The 16,249-nt window shown below is 34.5% G+C and overlaps 3 protein-coding genes across 3 annotated transcripts in view; all 3 read left to right on the top strand.

Annotated features, from left to right (window-relative positions):
* The window catches only part of LOC121322853 (protein FAM171B-like), a 45,579-nt gene extending 42,985 nt beyond the window's left edge, over positions 1-2,594 (top strand). Inside the window, exon 9 of the transcript XR_005951102.1 lies at positions 194-2,594. The gene's annotated coding sequence lies outside the window, so the exon portion shown is untranslated. The remainder of the gene's footprint in view (positions 1-193) is intronic.
* A 488-nt stretch (positions 2,595-3,082) lies between these two features.
* Positions 3,083-7,718, top strand: LOC121322854 (caspase-8-like). The gene is made up of 6 exons (XM_041263278.1): positions 3,083-3,461; positions 4,594-4,891; positions 5,080-5,129; positions 5,825-5,951; positions 6,380-6,887; positions 7,181-7,718. Exons 2-6 carry the CDS (start codon positions 4,609-4,611, stop codon positions 7,308-7,310), a joined length of 1,098 nt encoding a protein of 365 aa, XP_041119212.1. The 5' UTR covers positions 3,083-3,461; positions 4,594-4,608; the 3' UTR covers positions 7,311-7,718.
* Positions 7,719-8,430: 712 nt separating this feature from the next.
* LOC121323419 lies at positions 8,431-12,574 on the top strand. The gene is made up of 4 exons (XM_041264481.1): positions 8,431-8,506; positions 9,525-9,834; positions 10,315-10,398; positions 11,661-12,574. Exons 2-4 carry the CDS (start codon positions 9,540-9,542, stop codon positions 11,909-11,911), a joined length of 630 nt encoding a protein of 209 aa, XP_041120415.1. The 5' UTR covers positions 8,431-8,506; positions 9,525-9,539; the 3' UTR covers positions 11,912-12,574.
* Positions 12,575-16,249: the final 3,675 nt, after the last annotated feature.

Genomic DNA, 16,249 nt, shown 5'->3' with positions numbered 1-16,249 from the left:
TAAGTATCCCATTAAAAAAAAAAAAAAAAAAAAAAAAAAAAAAACAAACAAATTTCCATTACTTGTAACAGATAAAGCAAACCAAGACTACACGGAAAAATGGAAATTTTGTTCGTATAAAATCACTAACAGTGGACTGAGGTAGTTGTATCTAAATAGAAAATTTACAAATTTTTATGTCAAATTCTTCTAGGTCTCCTTTGGAAACATGAAAACCTTTTGAACAAAGCAGCATTGAAAAGGGAAACATCTGTATAGGTTCCAGCCTGTCTCTGTAAATGGTTCATTTGATTGGCTTCTGCCAGTTCTTGAAACAGTACAGCTGTATCTGTATGCTGGGGCACTCTTCACTTCATGGTATGTCCCAATGGTTACAGGAAGATGGTAATGTTTAATGGCCCTTGGTGTAAATTTGCTCTGTCAAATAACTCAAATACTTGTAATGAGCAGGATGCATTTACAACAAGCCTACTGAAGAACTTGGATGTAAATATTGAATCTGGTGGAAACGAACCTGCTTTGTTTTCATTAAATTATATATATGCACAGTTTTATTTAGAGAAATGTACAGGAGTTAGTGGTACTTTTTGTTCTGTGGTACCTCTTTTATTATTGCTTCCGAGCTATAGTATTTAAAACACATTAAAAAGGCTTGTGTCAGTTTAATATGTAGGCTAACACTTCTATTTACCTTGCTTTTGGCAATCAGTACATATGTAATACAGTTTGGAAAATATATTTAAGAAAAATAACTTCTATTTTATTATAAATTATTGATCCCTACAGTAAATAAATATTTGACCCCTACACGTTTATAGAATGGCCAAAAGCTGAAGACTACAATACAAACTTCCACTTAAAACAAGCAATCTTTGTAAATGTGTGTGGTATATTTCTATCTTTTGGTCTGTAACTAAAATAAAATGAATCGGCATATAAATACAATAGACTACAGATGTTGCTAATGGTGCATATTAGAATGACTGAAAGATCCAAGTTCACACTAACCATAACAAATGGTTTTGGTCATAAAAATTATAAACCAGTAAGAATTGGCACCTAATTTTGCAGTTGTATGGTCATATACTGTATATATCCTTTATTTAAAAGCAAAATATCTGTACCTGATTGTTGCATAGGCTAGCTTTTGTGCTTCCAGGTTTGTACATGTCAAACTAGTATTGACCAAGTACTATTTTATGTTTTGCCACCTTTGCTATTTTAAACAATATTTTATGGGACACTGGTAATTATTTACCAATAAAATATCACTGAAACAGTAGAACACCCAACCTGTTCTGTATGTCTTAGTAGTCCTGTCAATTTTTGTGAATGCACATTTGCTTTCGAAACTTCTGCATGTATTAAACTGGCTTTAGATTAGATCAGACTTTTTTTCTTGCAAAAGTTTATTTTATTTTTTTCTTTTGCAGCTTATTTATTTTGTTTTGTGTCCTGTTGGGTCTAATTTAATGATCTGAACAGTAGTGTGATTTCTTGACCTCCTCATTAGCATTACCACACTAATAATATGTAAAATTAAGGAAAATGCAGAAGTCAGAAAATCAGAAGTTTCACTACCATCCATGGTGCGTTAGGTTTTGATATGTGTGTCTGTTAAAAGGTTAATTCATACTAGGTACTGTATAATGTATTTGTCACTGAGGACATGATCTCTTCACTGCAATCATTTCAAGTGTGTTCCCTTTGTTAATTACACATTTTATTCCAAAAATCGTCCTACTTCTTTTAAGCAACACATTTTGTGTGATGTAGTTTTTACTTCATTTACACTTACTGTAGACATCCCTGTTTCATTTTTGGGGTAAATCTTGTAAAGAAAATTCATCTTTTTATATAAATGTTTTATTGCAATTGGAAACGTTCGAAATTCAAGTAGTGATTTTTTTTTTTTTTTGTTCCTGTAACTAATTTTGAAGATGGATTAAGCAAGGTGTCTTATCTATTACTGTTTCCCTAATTTGTGTATATTTAAACATTATTTTGAATGAATACACAGGTATAATTGTTAAAAGCACAAGCCTTTGCAGAATTTGTTCAGCTATAGACAGGTGTGGCAGTAACCCCTGATGAGATACAGTTTAAATAGCAAAGGAAAATACACAAATGACCATTTGTCAATGCCATAGGTTTTAATGTCCGCTGTACTGCGAAATGAAATTTTCCTGCACAAACCTACAGAAGCTGTATAATACAGGGTAAGCCCAAACTTGCCTTGCGCTTCTAGGAATAGTCTGACAAGAAGTGACATTTCTGGTTAGATTTTCTTTTTTCTTAATATGTATATAATAAAAAAGGTGAGTCATTTGTGTAGTCATCTAGATATGTAGATTTTATTTTAAAATTTAAATTTTAAATTAAATTTAAAGACCCCTTTCTAAGGGATATGGTAATATTTACATTTGAAGGAAAACAAGGTTTCAATGATGCATGGTTGCATGTCTGTCATATACTTATTCCATTCAAGGTTTCAATTATATGGAATTTACTGTTTTTGTTCAGTGTTTTATACAAAAAAATAAATGTTCTGCCTTTTGTGTACTGTTTTAAAGTTTAATATAAACAAAACCAGTTGCCAGAATGTGTGTGCGTGTGTGTGTGTGTGTGTGGTGTGTGTTTTTTGTTTCCGTAACTTGGTGTGTGAACTCGCACTTGGGTGAGAACAGGATGTTGTCGGTGAGCTCTAGACCTCGTAGAGTTGTAAAGTGTGACGTGGCATGGGTGTGGTTAGTGAGTGGTGTGCGTTCTTAGAGCGGAAAAACACGGTCGCATCGCGTACACAGGTAACGCCACACAACAAACACAGCTGGTTGGGTTTCTTGTCATCTAGGGATCCGACATAGTTAAACATAAGGATCTACACTTGGTAATCACTCCATTTTGCTCAGGTAGACATTTTTAGGATGAGACTAGACGAATGTGATTAAACTGAGGGTTATAGAGTTCTCTTAAGAGGAAAACACCTTTCAGTCACGTAACTTGTTGATCGTTTTCTTTCTTAAATCGTTAAAATTACGGTGGTATTACAAGTATATACGTATTAAATTATACATTTTAAAAAGCTACAGAAACCTTGATTTATTAACAAATGTGACATTTTCCACACAGGTTGTTAGTAAGTTGGTTCCACACAACTTATTAATAAAGACAAGGTCAGCCCAATACAAGTATGGGTTTAAGCAAATTCCAACCGCGACTCTGAAAAACAAGCCCAATCCCGCCCATTATAAGCGGACTTGGAACTGTGGACGTGCTATGCGGGTTAGAGAGAGTTGCGACGGGTTAAATACTACAGCTCTGTCTTCCCGCCCTCTATACAAAAGAAGCATTTTTGAAACGAAACTGAAATCCTACAGTTGGTATGAACAGTAAACAAATTTTATCCTTGGTAAAAGTTACCTTAATAAAAACCGCACAATTAACTTGTTTTGTATAAAAAGGTAACATTAAGTTCATATACTGTACTAATTTTCTTTGATATAGACATAACATATCGTTGTATAGTGTTAAAGTATGCACAAGGTTTAGAAATAAACAACATAATTAGAACTATGTGTAGTTTATTTTCTCTTACCTAACAGTATAAGACGTAAACAAAAAATAGTTGAACCTGCTATTTATTTCGTATGTACTGTACCAGAAGTTAACATTTTTTAAACTGTACTGTTTTGAAAATTACAATAGGGTATGGCATTTTGCACGAACAGTAAAGCGTTACTTTGCAGGTTTTCGCAAAGGTTTGGGGGGAAAATAGAAGAGATACCAGAGATAATTGATCACGAAAATACCATTAAACAAGAAAAAAAAAAAAAAAAAAAAATGTTGATGAGAACAAAGTACGACAGGAACTGGAAGTAATTGTCTGTCTGTCTCACAAGGAACTTACACAGTACTGTTCTGAATGTGTTTACTACAAGATCTTTGCAACGTTTAATTTTAGATACTTTGTTTACAGTAACTGAATGCCTGGTTCATGTTTTAACAATTAGGCATAGTACTTCACTTTTGTATCATGTATGGATATTAAATGTCTTTCCTTTCAAAATGTTATTGTAGTAATCGTTAAAAATAATAAATAAAATAACATAGATTTGAATTAATTCTGACGCTTTCTCAATAGCCTTTATACAAGCTTAGCACAACAACGTGTAATAGGTAAGCCTGTAGCGATTAACGAGATAAGGGACAAAACTGGTTTAACATGGTGAAACTGCAAAGGGAGTTTTTACGTGTTATAAAGGGAAACTATCGTACCCTCACCTAGTATTAGCTGCTTTTGTTTTGGGAAGTAAATAATATTTCAATATGAAAAAACACAAAAAAACCTGAAACATTAGTACTGTCAAAATATTGTACTGCTGCGAACTAGATATGGGTAGCCTACTTAACGAAATAAAAAGTCCAATAGTTTGTATCGCTCATTCCAGATTAAAATGACTATTTATAAGGGTGATTTATATAATTGAAATATTTTTCTTTTGAAGTAACCTTATGCACTAAGAAGCATATCATTCAGATGAGTTCATTTGATTTGTTTTTATTTACAGATCCATTTTTTCTTTTTAATTTCAGTGCTAGAAAACCACCATGGAAATAATGAGAGCATATAAAACAAAACTCACAGAATTGCTGTATGTTGATCCTGTTCCCATTCTTCAGCTTGCTCAAAGCAAGAGAATCATTACAGACAGAGAATACAACAAGATGAAATGCATTTCAGATTCTGAAAAGCAGGTCATTGAGCTTCTGGACAAGGTTATGGGGAAATCCAGTAATGTATGCCAAGACTTTCTGAACATCCTAAAAGATGTCCAAGACACCTACCCTCAATTGGTGGAGTTGTTTCATGAGATTGAAGAAATCCCATCAGGTATTACTAACCCTTTTACTGTATAATTTAATTTGGTCCAATTTACTTTTCAGACATGGAGTTAGTTAGCTTGTTTTTCTCTTTGGATCTCAGTGCACATCTATGAATGTTTAAAACATCATATTAATTTATAAATTGTTTACCACAGCAATTTTAAAATAAACTAACACATATTTTTTTTGGTAAAGCTCCCCCGAGTCTCAGCATTGAAGCAAGGCCTGACACTCTAGATGAGGAGGTAACATGATCTATACGTTTTCCGTCACTACACAAAAGCTTGTACTTGAAAAGAATTATATTTTTACATCATTTTTGTAATCTAACCATGTAATAGTATTAGACGACACAGGTTAGCAAATGTAAATTAAACAATACTTTTCTTTAACTGTACTGCAACTAGTAGAGTCTACTAAGTAGACCCTGTTATAGTCATCTGAAATGTCTTTGTATCAGATAGTTTGTATCAGATGGAAATGACCTCACATTAGCTATACTGTTTAACTATTCTTATTTAACTATCTATAATAAGAAATATAGTTTGTGGTGCTGTGCAGGATACAAACTGATTTTCAACCCAGTTATGGTTTGAGTGGCCATAAGCTCACTCTTGAATTCTGACTTCTCATGAAGCATCAGCCTGTAATGTACAACACCCAATATGATTATATATACACATACACACACACTATATCTTACGAGGTTTATTTACAAAGACAGCCCTTTCTATTTCTGCTGGTAAATTACTCAAGGTTGAGTAATTTACCAGCCTCTTTTTTTTTTTTGGTTTTGCCAAACAGCAACTCATAATGATTCAATTTTTTAAGAATCAAACATCTAATTTAAAGAAGGCTATTTTGTTATTAGTAATAAGACAAGGTTACACACATGTCCTTCAGGAAGGGAGTATATTAATTTATTTATTTATTTATGCAGCATGGTGTTTATCAAATGAGGAGCAGGCCCAGAGGCTACTGTGTTATAATAAACAACAAGGATTTTGAAAAAGCAAGACTGAACTCCAAAACTCAGAAAGACCGAAAAGGAACAGACTTTGATGCAGGTGAGAGAGCTATAAACAACACAAAATATTTTTTTTAATTAGTCATTGTTTAACCCAGCAATAGGCAACTCTAGTTCCATGTTTATTAGATATAATTAATTGTTTTAGTACTTTGGACCTGGTTTGGGGTTTAATTGGTTGAATTTAGTTATTAAGAACATTGTTGGAACAAAGACAGACAGGAAGTGCCAAGTCTGCCTGGCCTTGGTTTAACCCAATCCAAGAGGATTAACCAGCCAAATGACTCGTCAACTCACTGAATCAATTGAGTCAGAATGGGCCAACAGTAGTGTTTGTTATATAACTGGTGAGTCCCATTGTAATGTAAAGCCTTAATGGTAATGCACATATTTAAATATGTACCTGAGATTAGTATTAGTTTTGCCTACAGTATATATGTACATAATTACCCCCCCCCCTCCCCACAGAGTATCTGACAAAGGTCTTCAAGTGGTTGCATTTTGAAGTAGTGCAGTACAATGACCAGACAGCAGAGGAAATCCGTTCCACTATGGAGAGTTACCGCAAGCGGGACCACAGTAGCAGGGACTGCTTCGTCTGCTGCATCCTCTCCCATGGATCAAAGGGAGCTATTGCCGGCACAGACGGGCGTTCTGTCCCCATCCGGGAAATAACCTCCTCTTTTACCGGCTTAAAATGTCCTACTCTTATAAAAAAGCCAAAGGTCTTTTTTATCCAAGCTTGCCAGGGGACAGAAACCCAGAAGTCTGTAAGAGTGCAGGCAGATTGGGAAGGTCATGAACCAGTAGCAGAACTGGAGCCTGAAGGGGATGCTGGCCCTGACACCATTCCTGATGACTCCGACTTCCTCCTCGGCATGGCTACGCTAGAGGATTATGTATCTTTCAGAAACGTCTACAAAGGCTCCTTCTACATACAGGCTCTGTGCAAGAATCTGGAGCTACTCTGCCCCAGGTGAGTCCCACAGACATACAGTAAGCAGTGAAACCAATAACATGCCAAGTGTTTTTAAGGGTGGTGCTACAAGGGGTATGAATGCAATATATAAGCAAAAACTAAGGAATCATATTCTTTTCTAAAATTAAACCAGATTAAACTAGAACCAGTATTATGCTTTGTCATCAATATAATAGTTAAAATGTTAAAATTCTAAAGTTATATTGAATAGGCAATAATGTGTTTAAGACCAAATGACAGCATATGTCAATACAATATAATCCATTCTTACAATAACATGATTTTTGCAGGAATGATGACATTTTGAGCATCCTGACCACAGTGAACAGAGAAGTGAGTGAAGAAAATATAATGGGAGCCAAGCAGATGCCAGAGCCAAGATATACCCTGACTAAAAAACTAATCTTCCCTCCATACTGATTGTACTTGGCTGCTATGTGCAAGTAAATCTACAAAAGGAAGAAACATGTATTTGAGTCAAGAGACAAGAGGCTTCTTCCATAAAACCCTATCCACAAAATTCCAATTCACTTTATTCATAGCCGCGTTTTCAGTATGTGCTGATCGTGCATTCTGGAGGTAGTGTGATAGGGTATAACACTTCTTTCTCGTGTCTTTGTTAATTAGACACGGTTGTGTCGTTTGATTCCTAGCATCATATGGTTTCTTTAAATGGGGCTTTTTATATAATGTAGTTTATTTAATTCCTTTTACACTTACTTCAGGCATTCCTGTTTTACTTTTGAGAGTAAATCTTGTTAGTAAAGTTGTTCTATTTGTATAATTTCTTTTTCATGGAATTGTAAAAATAAAAATGTTAAACATTAACAGTTTGATGCTTCAAGCAGTGATTTGTTCCAGCATCCTGTTTAAAAAAAAAAATGGATTAAGCAAGGTATCTTTTCTAATACTGGTTCCCTAAGTTACAATATGAATATACAGGTGAAAACACACACCTTTGCATTATATGTGTCAATAGTCAGCTTCTGTGGAAGTTGCAGTATAAATAGCAGAGGAACTTCTGTACTACTATACTATCTGCAAAATCAATACCACGAATGTTCATTACTTCCATTTGTTTAAATGTGTTGTACAATGAAGTGAAATGAAACTCTTCCGTTAGAGGTACTGAACTTATCATACAGAAACTGATATTTGGGATAGCGCTTCTAGGAATCTGTTAAAAAAAGAAGTAACATTTCTGGAAAATTGCATCCTTTCTTAATATGTATATAATAAAAAGGTGAGATGATGTGAATTGAATTGTTAAATAATTACAAATACGTGTAGATTTAATAAAGCAAAACAGACCCCTTTCTAAGGGATGTGTTCATATTTAACTAAATGTTTCAAGGTTTCATGGTTGCATTGTCTGTCATATTCAGTACAGCTGAATACAGTACAGCTTTTTTTTTTTTTCAGAGTGCCTTTTGTTTCAATGTTTTAAAATTCAACATACACAACAAAACATATTTCCTGAAAGTTTTCATCTAATTCCCGTAAGAGGAACGTTTATAGTAGGTGGGTTAAATACACTGCTCTATAGTCCCGCCCATTCATACAACATAATCGAAACAGAAACTACCACAAGTAACCTACCTGTCTAGTAGGAAAAGGTAAGGTTAAGTGTGTGTGTGTGTGTGTGTGTGTGTGTGTGTGTGTGTGTGTGTGTGTATATATATAATGTACATACGGTTCTCAGTGAAAGGTAATTTTTTTTGTATGCACTTTCCCTTTGTTTAGATTAACACATTGTAGCCTATAACAGTAGGCTACAACAAGGCGTCAAATATATAAGTAGCTAAAGAATGTTCTGACCTGAATTATATTATTTACAGTACCAGCGTTAACATGTCAAAGCAGTCTTGTTTTACAGATGAAAGCATGACCTGTGTACAGACTTAAACGCGTTACATTGCCGGTATCCAGATAAGACGGTTATGGGCAAAAAAAGCAATCTCTGTATGAGAAAGAAACAGGAAGTATGTCCAGTCTCACACAAAGAAGTAGAAAAACACACTAGCGTGCTGAGCTTATGCAATTGCTTCCAGTCTGTTTGCAGAAGTTGATGGTAAAACTGACAACAGAGACTGCATTTGACTCGAGATGAGAGATCTATTAATCAAACACTCAGTACAGGTCCGCATTTGAGTAGTCTTAAAGATGAACCCTGTAAATAATATATTTTCAACTGTAAATACATAGTTTTTAATCAGTGTTTTCCTCAAACGTTTGTTTTAGCTTGTGGTGTGAAAAATAATAATAGAAAATGTAGCGCTCTCGTGAGTAATAAACTGTAATATTGCTTACATAATGTTCTTTTTTTTTTTAAATATGACAAAACTGTATATATCACTTATAATGATAAACATCGTGCTGAAGACTGATTTTTATTTTTTTAAAGGTGGCATTCACATTCACATTTAAAACTGAATGCAAACTAGGAAAGAAATTAGCAAAATTGCACAAGTCTTCAGAACAAATGGGGAAAAAAAAGAATGTGGCTACAGACAAGCGAATTGAGGTTCAGTCTGTGTTTCAAGCCCACAAACTATGGGGGACTGGATAGCAATTTCATAATGCAACATATATTGTGTGTATCCCTTACAGATCACATGTTCCTTTTAATTTCAGTCTTAGAAAACCACGATGGAAATCATTAAAAAACATAAAGTGGAACTCACAGGGGTGCTCTCTGCTGATCCGAGTCCAGTGGTTCAGCTCGCTCACAGCCGGGGCATCATTACAGATAGAGAATACATCAAGATGAAAAGCATTACAGATCCTGAAGAGCGAGTCATCGAGCTCCTTGACCGGGTGAGCACAAAATCTGATCAGACCTCCCAAGACTTTCTAGACATCCTAAGAGAGGTTCATGACACCTACCCTCGACTGAAGGACTTGTTCACAGATGCTGAAGAATCGGATAGCTCATTCTCTGCAGGTATGTTTTTTTTTTCTTGTCATCGTCTCACCTAGATGCACTCATAGCTGTGTAAATTATGCATTCAAATACACTTTAGTATTTTACGTAAAATAAAACACTGGTTCCTTTAATGCTGATATAGTAGTTTCAGTGAATGTTACAAGTACATATTGAATCAGGAGATCTGTTCATATTCACTTTGATTAATATGCTAGTTAAGCAAAGTACACTACTAGTCACACCCTGAGTAATGAAGCCTGTAAGGGTGCGACTTCGTATAAATGAGAACCACACACCTTGTTATTTAGACTCTCTGTTCATGACTTTCTCTGAACAGGTAACAATTGTTTGTTTCTGGTTAATGGAGTTTCTATGCAGGATATAAATGTACTGCTTTAGAATATTCTGTACCCAACTTTAGCTGGTACTGCACATATATAATCCTTATGCAATTTGTATTTGTGTATGGACCTAATATTTTTTATTTTTTATATCTAGCGGCTCAGGATACCCCAATTGGCAATTATTGTAGAGTAGTGTCAGATGCGGAAAAGATCAAGAAAGCAGATTCCATCGTGCGAGGTACCGTATCCTTTAAGCTTCACCTTATTAATGCATAGAATGCAAAACCACCCGCCCCTCCTCTTTTTAGCCTTCAACAAGAAAGTTGCTATAGAAATCCACGTGTTCAAAAGCACACAGAATATATGCTGATATTCTGGAAGACGAGACTCCTTCAAAGCGCGTAGAAACAACCAATCACAGCGACAGGGCTTCGCGGCAGTTTTTGTCGAAATTCTCTTTTTATATTTCTTTTCTATAAACAATAGTTTATGGATAATCCTGTTTGCTTTTAAACCAATTACACTGTTACAAAACAATCGCTATTCTTTGGCCCATTCGTTCTAATTCCGTACATGGTCTTGTTGTACTAGTGGTATAATATTTTTATTTTCATCGGCAGACACGCTCTGGATGCTAGTACAGTGCTGACATGTCAGTCACTAAAATTATATTAAGCGAGGTTTCGGGTAAATATATAAAGAAAATAGGCATGTGTATATTTTAGCACTAGTCCTATTGTTCACAGAAAATAAATATAAAAAGAGAATTTTGACAAAAGCTGCCGCGAAGCCCTGTCGCTGTGGTTGGTTGTTTGTACTCGATTTGAAGAACGAGTCTCGGCTTCTGGAATATCAGCCTGGTGTGTGCTTTTGAAAGCGTGGATTTCCATAGCAACTTTCTTGCTGAATGCTGTCGAAAGAGGAGGAGCGGGTGGCTTCCTTTGACTTTTTAACAATAAATCAATCGGTCCATCCAGTTACACCGAATAGTGACAGATCTAAAGATTCAACATTTTGTATATATATATATAATATATATATATATATATATATATATATATATATATAATATATATATATATATATATATATAATCATTAAAATGTTAACTTTTTTTTTTTTTTTTACAGCCATAAATAATCTAAAGAAACTGATATGAACTGTTGGGTGTTTTATTTTAATAACTGCGGACCCTTTATTGATTATTCTTTATCATTCAAAGTTTGGTACTGATATTGAATATGCATATGAGATTGCTCCACTGCTGTAGTATATGTCACGATACACTACTCTTTTTGATTGCTGTAGTGTATGAAGTGGAACTAGTTTAAAACATTCCATCACTAGAGGTACAAAGTAAAACAACGTCTAGATTTATTCAAGTATCCGATCATAAAAAGCAAAAGAAATAGAACAAAACACTTTTAAAGGTATTTTTATGTAAATAAATGGTGTATAATGTTGATGATTATGGCTTACATAGTTTGTCTCTTTTGACAGATAAATTACAGTTTTTCAAGACCAACAGAGCAGACCTTGTTCAAAAGGTGAAAAACATCAGCCTGTTAATAGATCGGCTTCACCAAACCTTTCACAAAGAAGCCCTGGACTGCGTTCTTAGTAAAGATTTACCACAGGATAAGATGAGAAAACTGCTGGAATTTACTACAACAGAATCTGTTGCTAAGGAGGTGTTTTTGGCACTTTGCAATGTTGAAAACTGTGTAATGTGTGAAATATTAAAAATATAAATACAGTGTATTCTTATGTGCTGGTATATTCTTATATGTATATGTGACCTCTTTTGACAAATGTGAAATGCATCAATTGCATAATGTACAGTAAGTGAGGTACAGTGTGAAATCCAATAATGTACCTATCACAAGGCTTGAGGAGGATATTGTGATGAATTTAAACAAGTCTCATGAAAATGTTTGAAACCAACAGCAGTCCAGAACGGTTTCATCAATATCAAACTGTATGCATTCAAACAAATCCATCTGTTTGATAAACCCACACTTTAACTGAATATTCGGTTTTAATATAATATGAAGATTCAGTACTGGGTATTTTCATTTCCCTGTTAAGCATCTGAAGTAGTGTCCTATCTGTTGATCAGATGTTTATGTGGGATTCAGCTTTATACAACCACCTTTGTCCTTTGTGTTCATAAAAGTAATCTTAAACATATGTATAGGTACTTCTTATCTTACAGGGTGCTTTCTGTTCTATCTCACTCATGTCGATAGCGTGGAAAAAAAAAACAGAGGTTAAGATCTTTGTACTTTCAAAAGTACTCAGGGTGGGGTAGCTTCGTTTATTACATTATCTGAATATTATTCAAATTGTCACCGCTCTGATATATAATACTGGACTGTGCTTGTGTTTTGTATTATTAAACGTTTGTCTGGTGATGTGTGATTTCTTTCTTATTTGTTAATAATTCATACTATTCATATGTTCAAAAGCATTTTAAATCGACGGTGCTCACCGTGTCTCTTTCAATCAATTCCATTCCAGAACCTTATTCAAACCATGTCCTAAATAACATCCAGAGCCTGGTTCCAATCGGGTTATTATTTGTTTACACATTCAATTAAGGAAGCAATAATAATAATAATAATAATAATAATATATAATAATAATAATAATAATAATAAAGAAAGAAAAAAAAGAATATGGTTGAAAAAGGTCCTAGATTGGATTTAAATGCAAATGCAAATTGAATGAGAATTAAATCAGTTAGATAAACTCGACAGTAATCAACCCCTATTGCAATCAACAAACAAAGGCTTTCTTTCTATCGAATAACATAATACCTTTATGTACAGTAAAAGTATTTCTAAAGCACATCTTGACTGCAAATATGTTGTAAACCTAAACGATAACCTAAATATTAAATAGATTTGTGTTATATATATATATATATATATATATATATATATATATATATATATATATATATATATATATATTTTCCGCTCTGACGTTGGTCATGTATATTGTGGTGTGCGTCACATAAGTGAGCGCCTCAGAGCAGCTCACTGAAGAGAACAGGAAAGCTTTGAAAGTCCCAAAGCATCTCAGAACGTATGTCTGAGTGACAAGAGATATTATTGCTCTGTGCCGCTCCGTTACTTAACTGTGCATACTACTTATTATTAGACATTAACACTGGCTATATCTAGCCTCTCTCTTTTATTAATATTGTCAGCCTATAAGACGTTGCCAACCGTTTACCTCCGAGCAAAGAGGAAGTGCTTGATGAAAACGAAAGTAGATTCACCATAGTTTGCTATTGATGAGACAGTAACGTTGTTGCTTGTATTCAAAAAAGAAAACGTTCACCTTTGAAAACACTTCATAACTGCAGGTAAGTGCTACACAAATTCAGAGAAGCTTTACTTTTTCGCCAGCAAGACGAAGATAATTTTTAAATGTACCGTTTTAAAAATGTACTGAGAAGACTGAGGTTTTAAAAGTAGTGTTGGTAACCTGCTGAAGACCCCATTGTACAGTAATACGCTTGCAACTTTATGTAGCCTACAGTATATAGGCCTCTGTGTATAATTTTAAAACTAGTTGTGGGGCTTTAATAACACCTGTAAAATCAAAAAATGTAATGCTTCTTGAAAACAAACTACATTTACTTTCAGAATGTAGAGTGTATGCAATATCTAACGCTAGTTAATTTACATACCATATATTGTGTACAACTGGGAGATTGCAGCATTCAATGTAGTTTTGTAACATTTGAACTTATGTTCAGATAAATACAATATAGAGCATCGTATCAAATCAATTAAATGTGTTGCCCGGCCAGCGTTCTTAACCATTAGAAAACAATAGTTTGTATTTTCAGCTACACGTTTAATTACCAGACCTCTAATTAGCAGCAATCAGTGAAGAGTTATCACTGTATGTATGTCTCCACATGTTTTTTTTTTTTTTTTTTTTTGTTGTTTTTTTTTAATTTTTTTTTTTTAACAATTGTCTAGTATGGCCATGGAAATCCTCAAGTCATCAAGGGAAGACCTTTGCAAGTGGCTGTCCGTTGATCCAGATTCAATTATTCACAAAGCGGAGGCTATGATAACTGTAAAGACAGACAAAGAAATACAAAAACAAAGTGCAAACGAAAAGAAAATCGACTGCCTTCTTGAATTCATAGTTGAAAAAGAAGAAAGATGTCAGGAATTCCTCAATATTCTGAGAAGAGTCCAGGACCTCTATCCGCAGCTTAAAACGTTGTTTGGTGAAAGTGGGAAAGGTACACTGCAATTCAAACGCTAACTGTAATTTAAGATAAACCTCTTAGATCACATTTTTTAATCTCTCCCTGTTGCCCCTCAGTTGGTGTTTAAATGCATTAACTGGTGGTTGAAATAAACGTCTTAGTTTATTAAAATAACTTTTAGAACTTGCCACGGATTTCCTATAGGATTCAGGTCTGGGCTTTGACTAGGCCACTCGAGGACATTCACTTTCTTCTTCCTGAGCCACTCCATTGTTGCTTTTGCTTTGTGCTTAGGATCATTGTCCCCTGTCTCTGGCAGACTGGAACAGGTTTTCCTCCATAATCTGCCTATACTTTGTACCATCCCTCTTTCCCTCGATTTTTACAAGCCTCCTTGTCCCTGCTGCTGCAAAGCATCCCCAAAACATAATGCTGCCACCACCATGCTTTACTGTAGGGATGGTGTTAGCAGGGTGATGTGCCGTGTTTGGTTTACGCCACACGTATCACTTAGCATTGAGACCAAAAAGTTCTACTTTGGTCTCATGAGACCACAAAACCTTCTCCCACATGCGTGCAGTGTCCCCTAAGTGTTTCTTTGTAAAAGCTATGCAGCACATCATATGGCTTTTTTCCAGCAGGCTGTTCCTTCTTGCTACCCTCCCATACATGCTTTGTTTGTGGAGTACTCTTGAAATTGTTGAACAGTAAATATTTTCCCCAATCTCAGCCAGAGACCTCTGTAGTTCTTTTAAAATATTCTTACACCTCACAGTGACCTCCCTCAGCAGTTTCCTTAAGCCATGGCTACTGACTTTGGAGGGATGGCCTGATCGAGGCAGTGTCTTGGTGGTGCCAAACTGTTTCCACTTTACAATGATGGACCTGACAGTGCCCCAAGGGATATTCAAAGACATTGAAAGTTTCTTATAGCCTTCCCCCAATCTGTACCTTTCAATAACTTTATCCCAGAGTTCTTTTGGCAGCTCCTTGTTTGGCTTGTTTTATTGCTTCAAATTCACTTCGTACAACAGAAACAGCTTGATTCTTTACCTAGGAGTATTTGAATCAGTTGAACTACTGTGATTGGACACAGATGGGCTCTGTTTAACTTATTATGTGCCTTATTAAGGCAACTTGTTGTACCTGAGCTAATTTGGGTTTGCTATGACAAAGTGTGTGAAGACTTATGCAATAAAGACTTTTTGGTTTTTTATTTTTAATTACTTTTCGACTATTTCTATAATTGCTCTTTCATGTTGAAAGTGTAGATCAATGAAACAAACTCCTACTTTAATGCATTTTTAACTTTATTTTTTGGGCAGCAGAATGTTGAAAAAGTTCAAGGGTGTGAAGACTTTTTCAAGGCACTGTATGTATATATATATATATATATATATATATATATATATATATATATATATATATATATATATATATATATATATATATGCATGCATATATATACAAAGGTATCATAAGCTTCTAAAATTTTACAGTGGTGTGTAATCGTAAAAGCAAAAATAATAAAGAAGCATAGAACTGCAAAGCAAATTGTTTAAAATTGAACATGCATAGAATAAGTACACTATATGGGGTAGGTCTAATGAGAGAAATGATGTATTTCTGTATTATCCAGTTAAGGACACAGGAACAATTACTCTGGTTGAGAGGAAGAACATGCAAAAACAAACCAAAAAAAAAATGATGATTAAGAAAATACCTGTTAATATATATGTATTTATGTTTTTTGTTCTTTACAGTACTGAGGTTTTCTCACCTCAAGCTCACATGTTTTCAAACCTCGTTGACTGGTACTTCTTGGTTTTGCAGGAAATGTTCATCACTGTGT

Source organism: Polyodon spathula, chromosome 11, assembly GCF_017654505.1.
Source record: "Polyodon spathula isolate WHYD16114869_AA chromosome 11, ASM1765450v1, whole genome shotgun sequence".
In the NCBI taxonomy this organism is placed as follows: Eukaryota; Metazoa; Chordata; class Actinopteri; order Acipenseriformes; family Polyodontidae; genus Polyodon; species Polyodon spathula.
The sequence above is the reverse complement of the archived record's forward strand: the minus strand, read 5'-3'. Positions and strand labels throughout refer to the sequence as shown.

Coding starts and splice junctions, on each gene's coding strand:
- LOC121323419 (XM_041264481.1), top strand. CDS start 9,540: ATGGAAATCATTAAAAAACATAAAGTGGAACTCACAGGGGTGCTCTCT. Junction 9,835..10,314: donor GGATAGCTCATTCTCTGCAG/GTATGTTTTTTT, acceptor TTTTATATCTAG/CGGCTCAGGATACCCCAATT. Junction 10,399..11,660: donor AGCAGATTCCATCGTGCGAG/GTACCGTATCCT, acceptor CTCTTTTGACAG/ATAAATTACAGTTTTTCAAG.
- LOC121322854 (XM_041263278.1), top strand. CDS start 4,609: ATGGAAATAATGAGAGCATATAAAACAAAACTCACAGAATTGCTGTAT. Junction 5,130..5,824: donor CTGACACTCTAGATGAGGAG/GTAACATGATCT, acceptor TTATTTATGCAG/CATGGTGTTTATCAAATGAG. Junction 6,888..7,180: donor CTGGAGCTACTCTGCCCCAG/GTGAGTCCCACA, acceptor TGATTTTTGCAG/GAATGATGACATTTTGAGCA.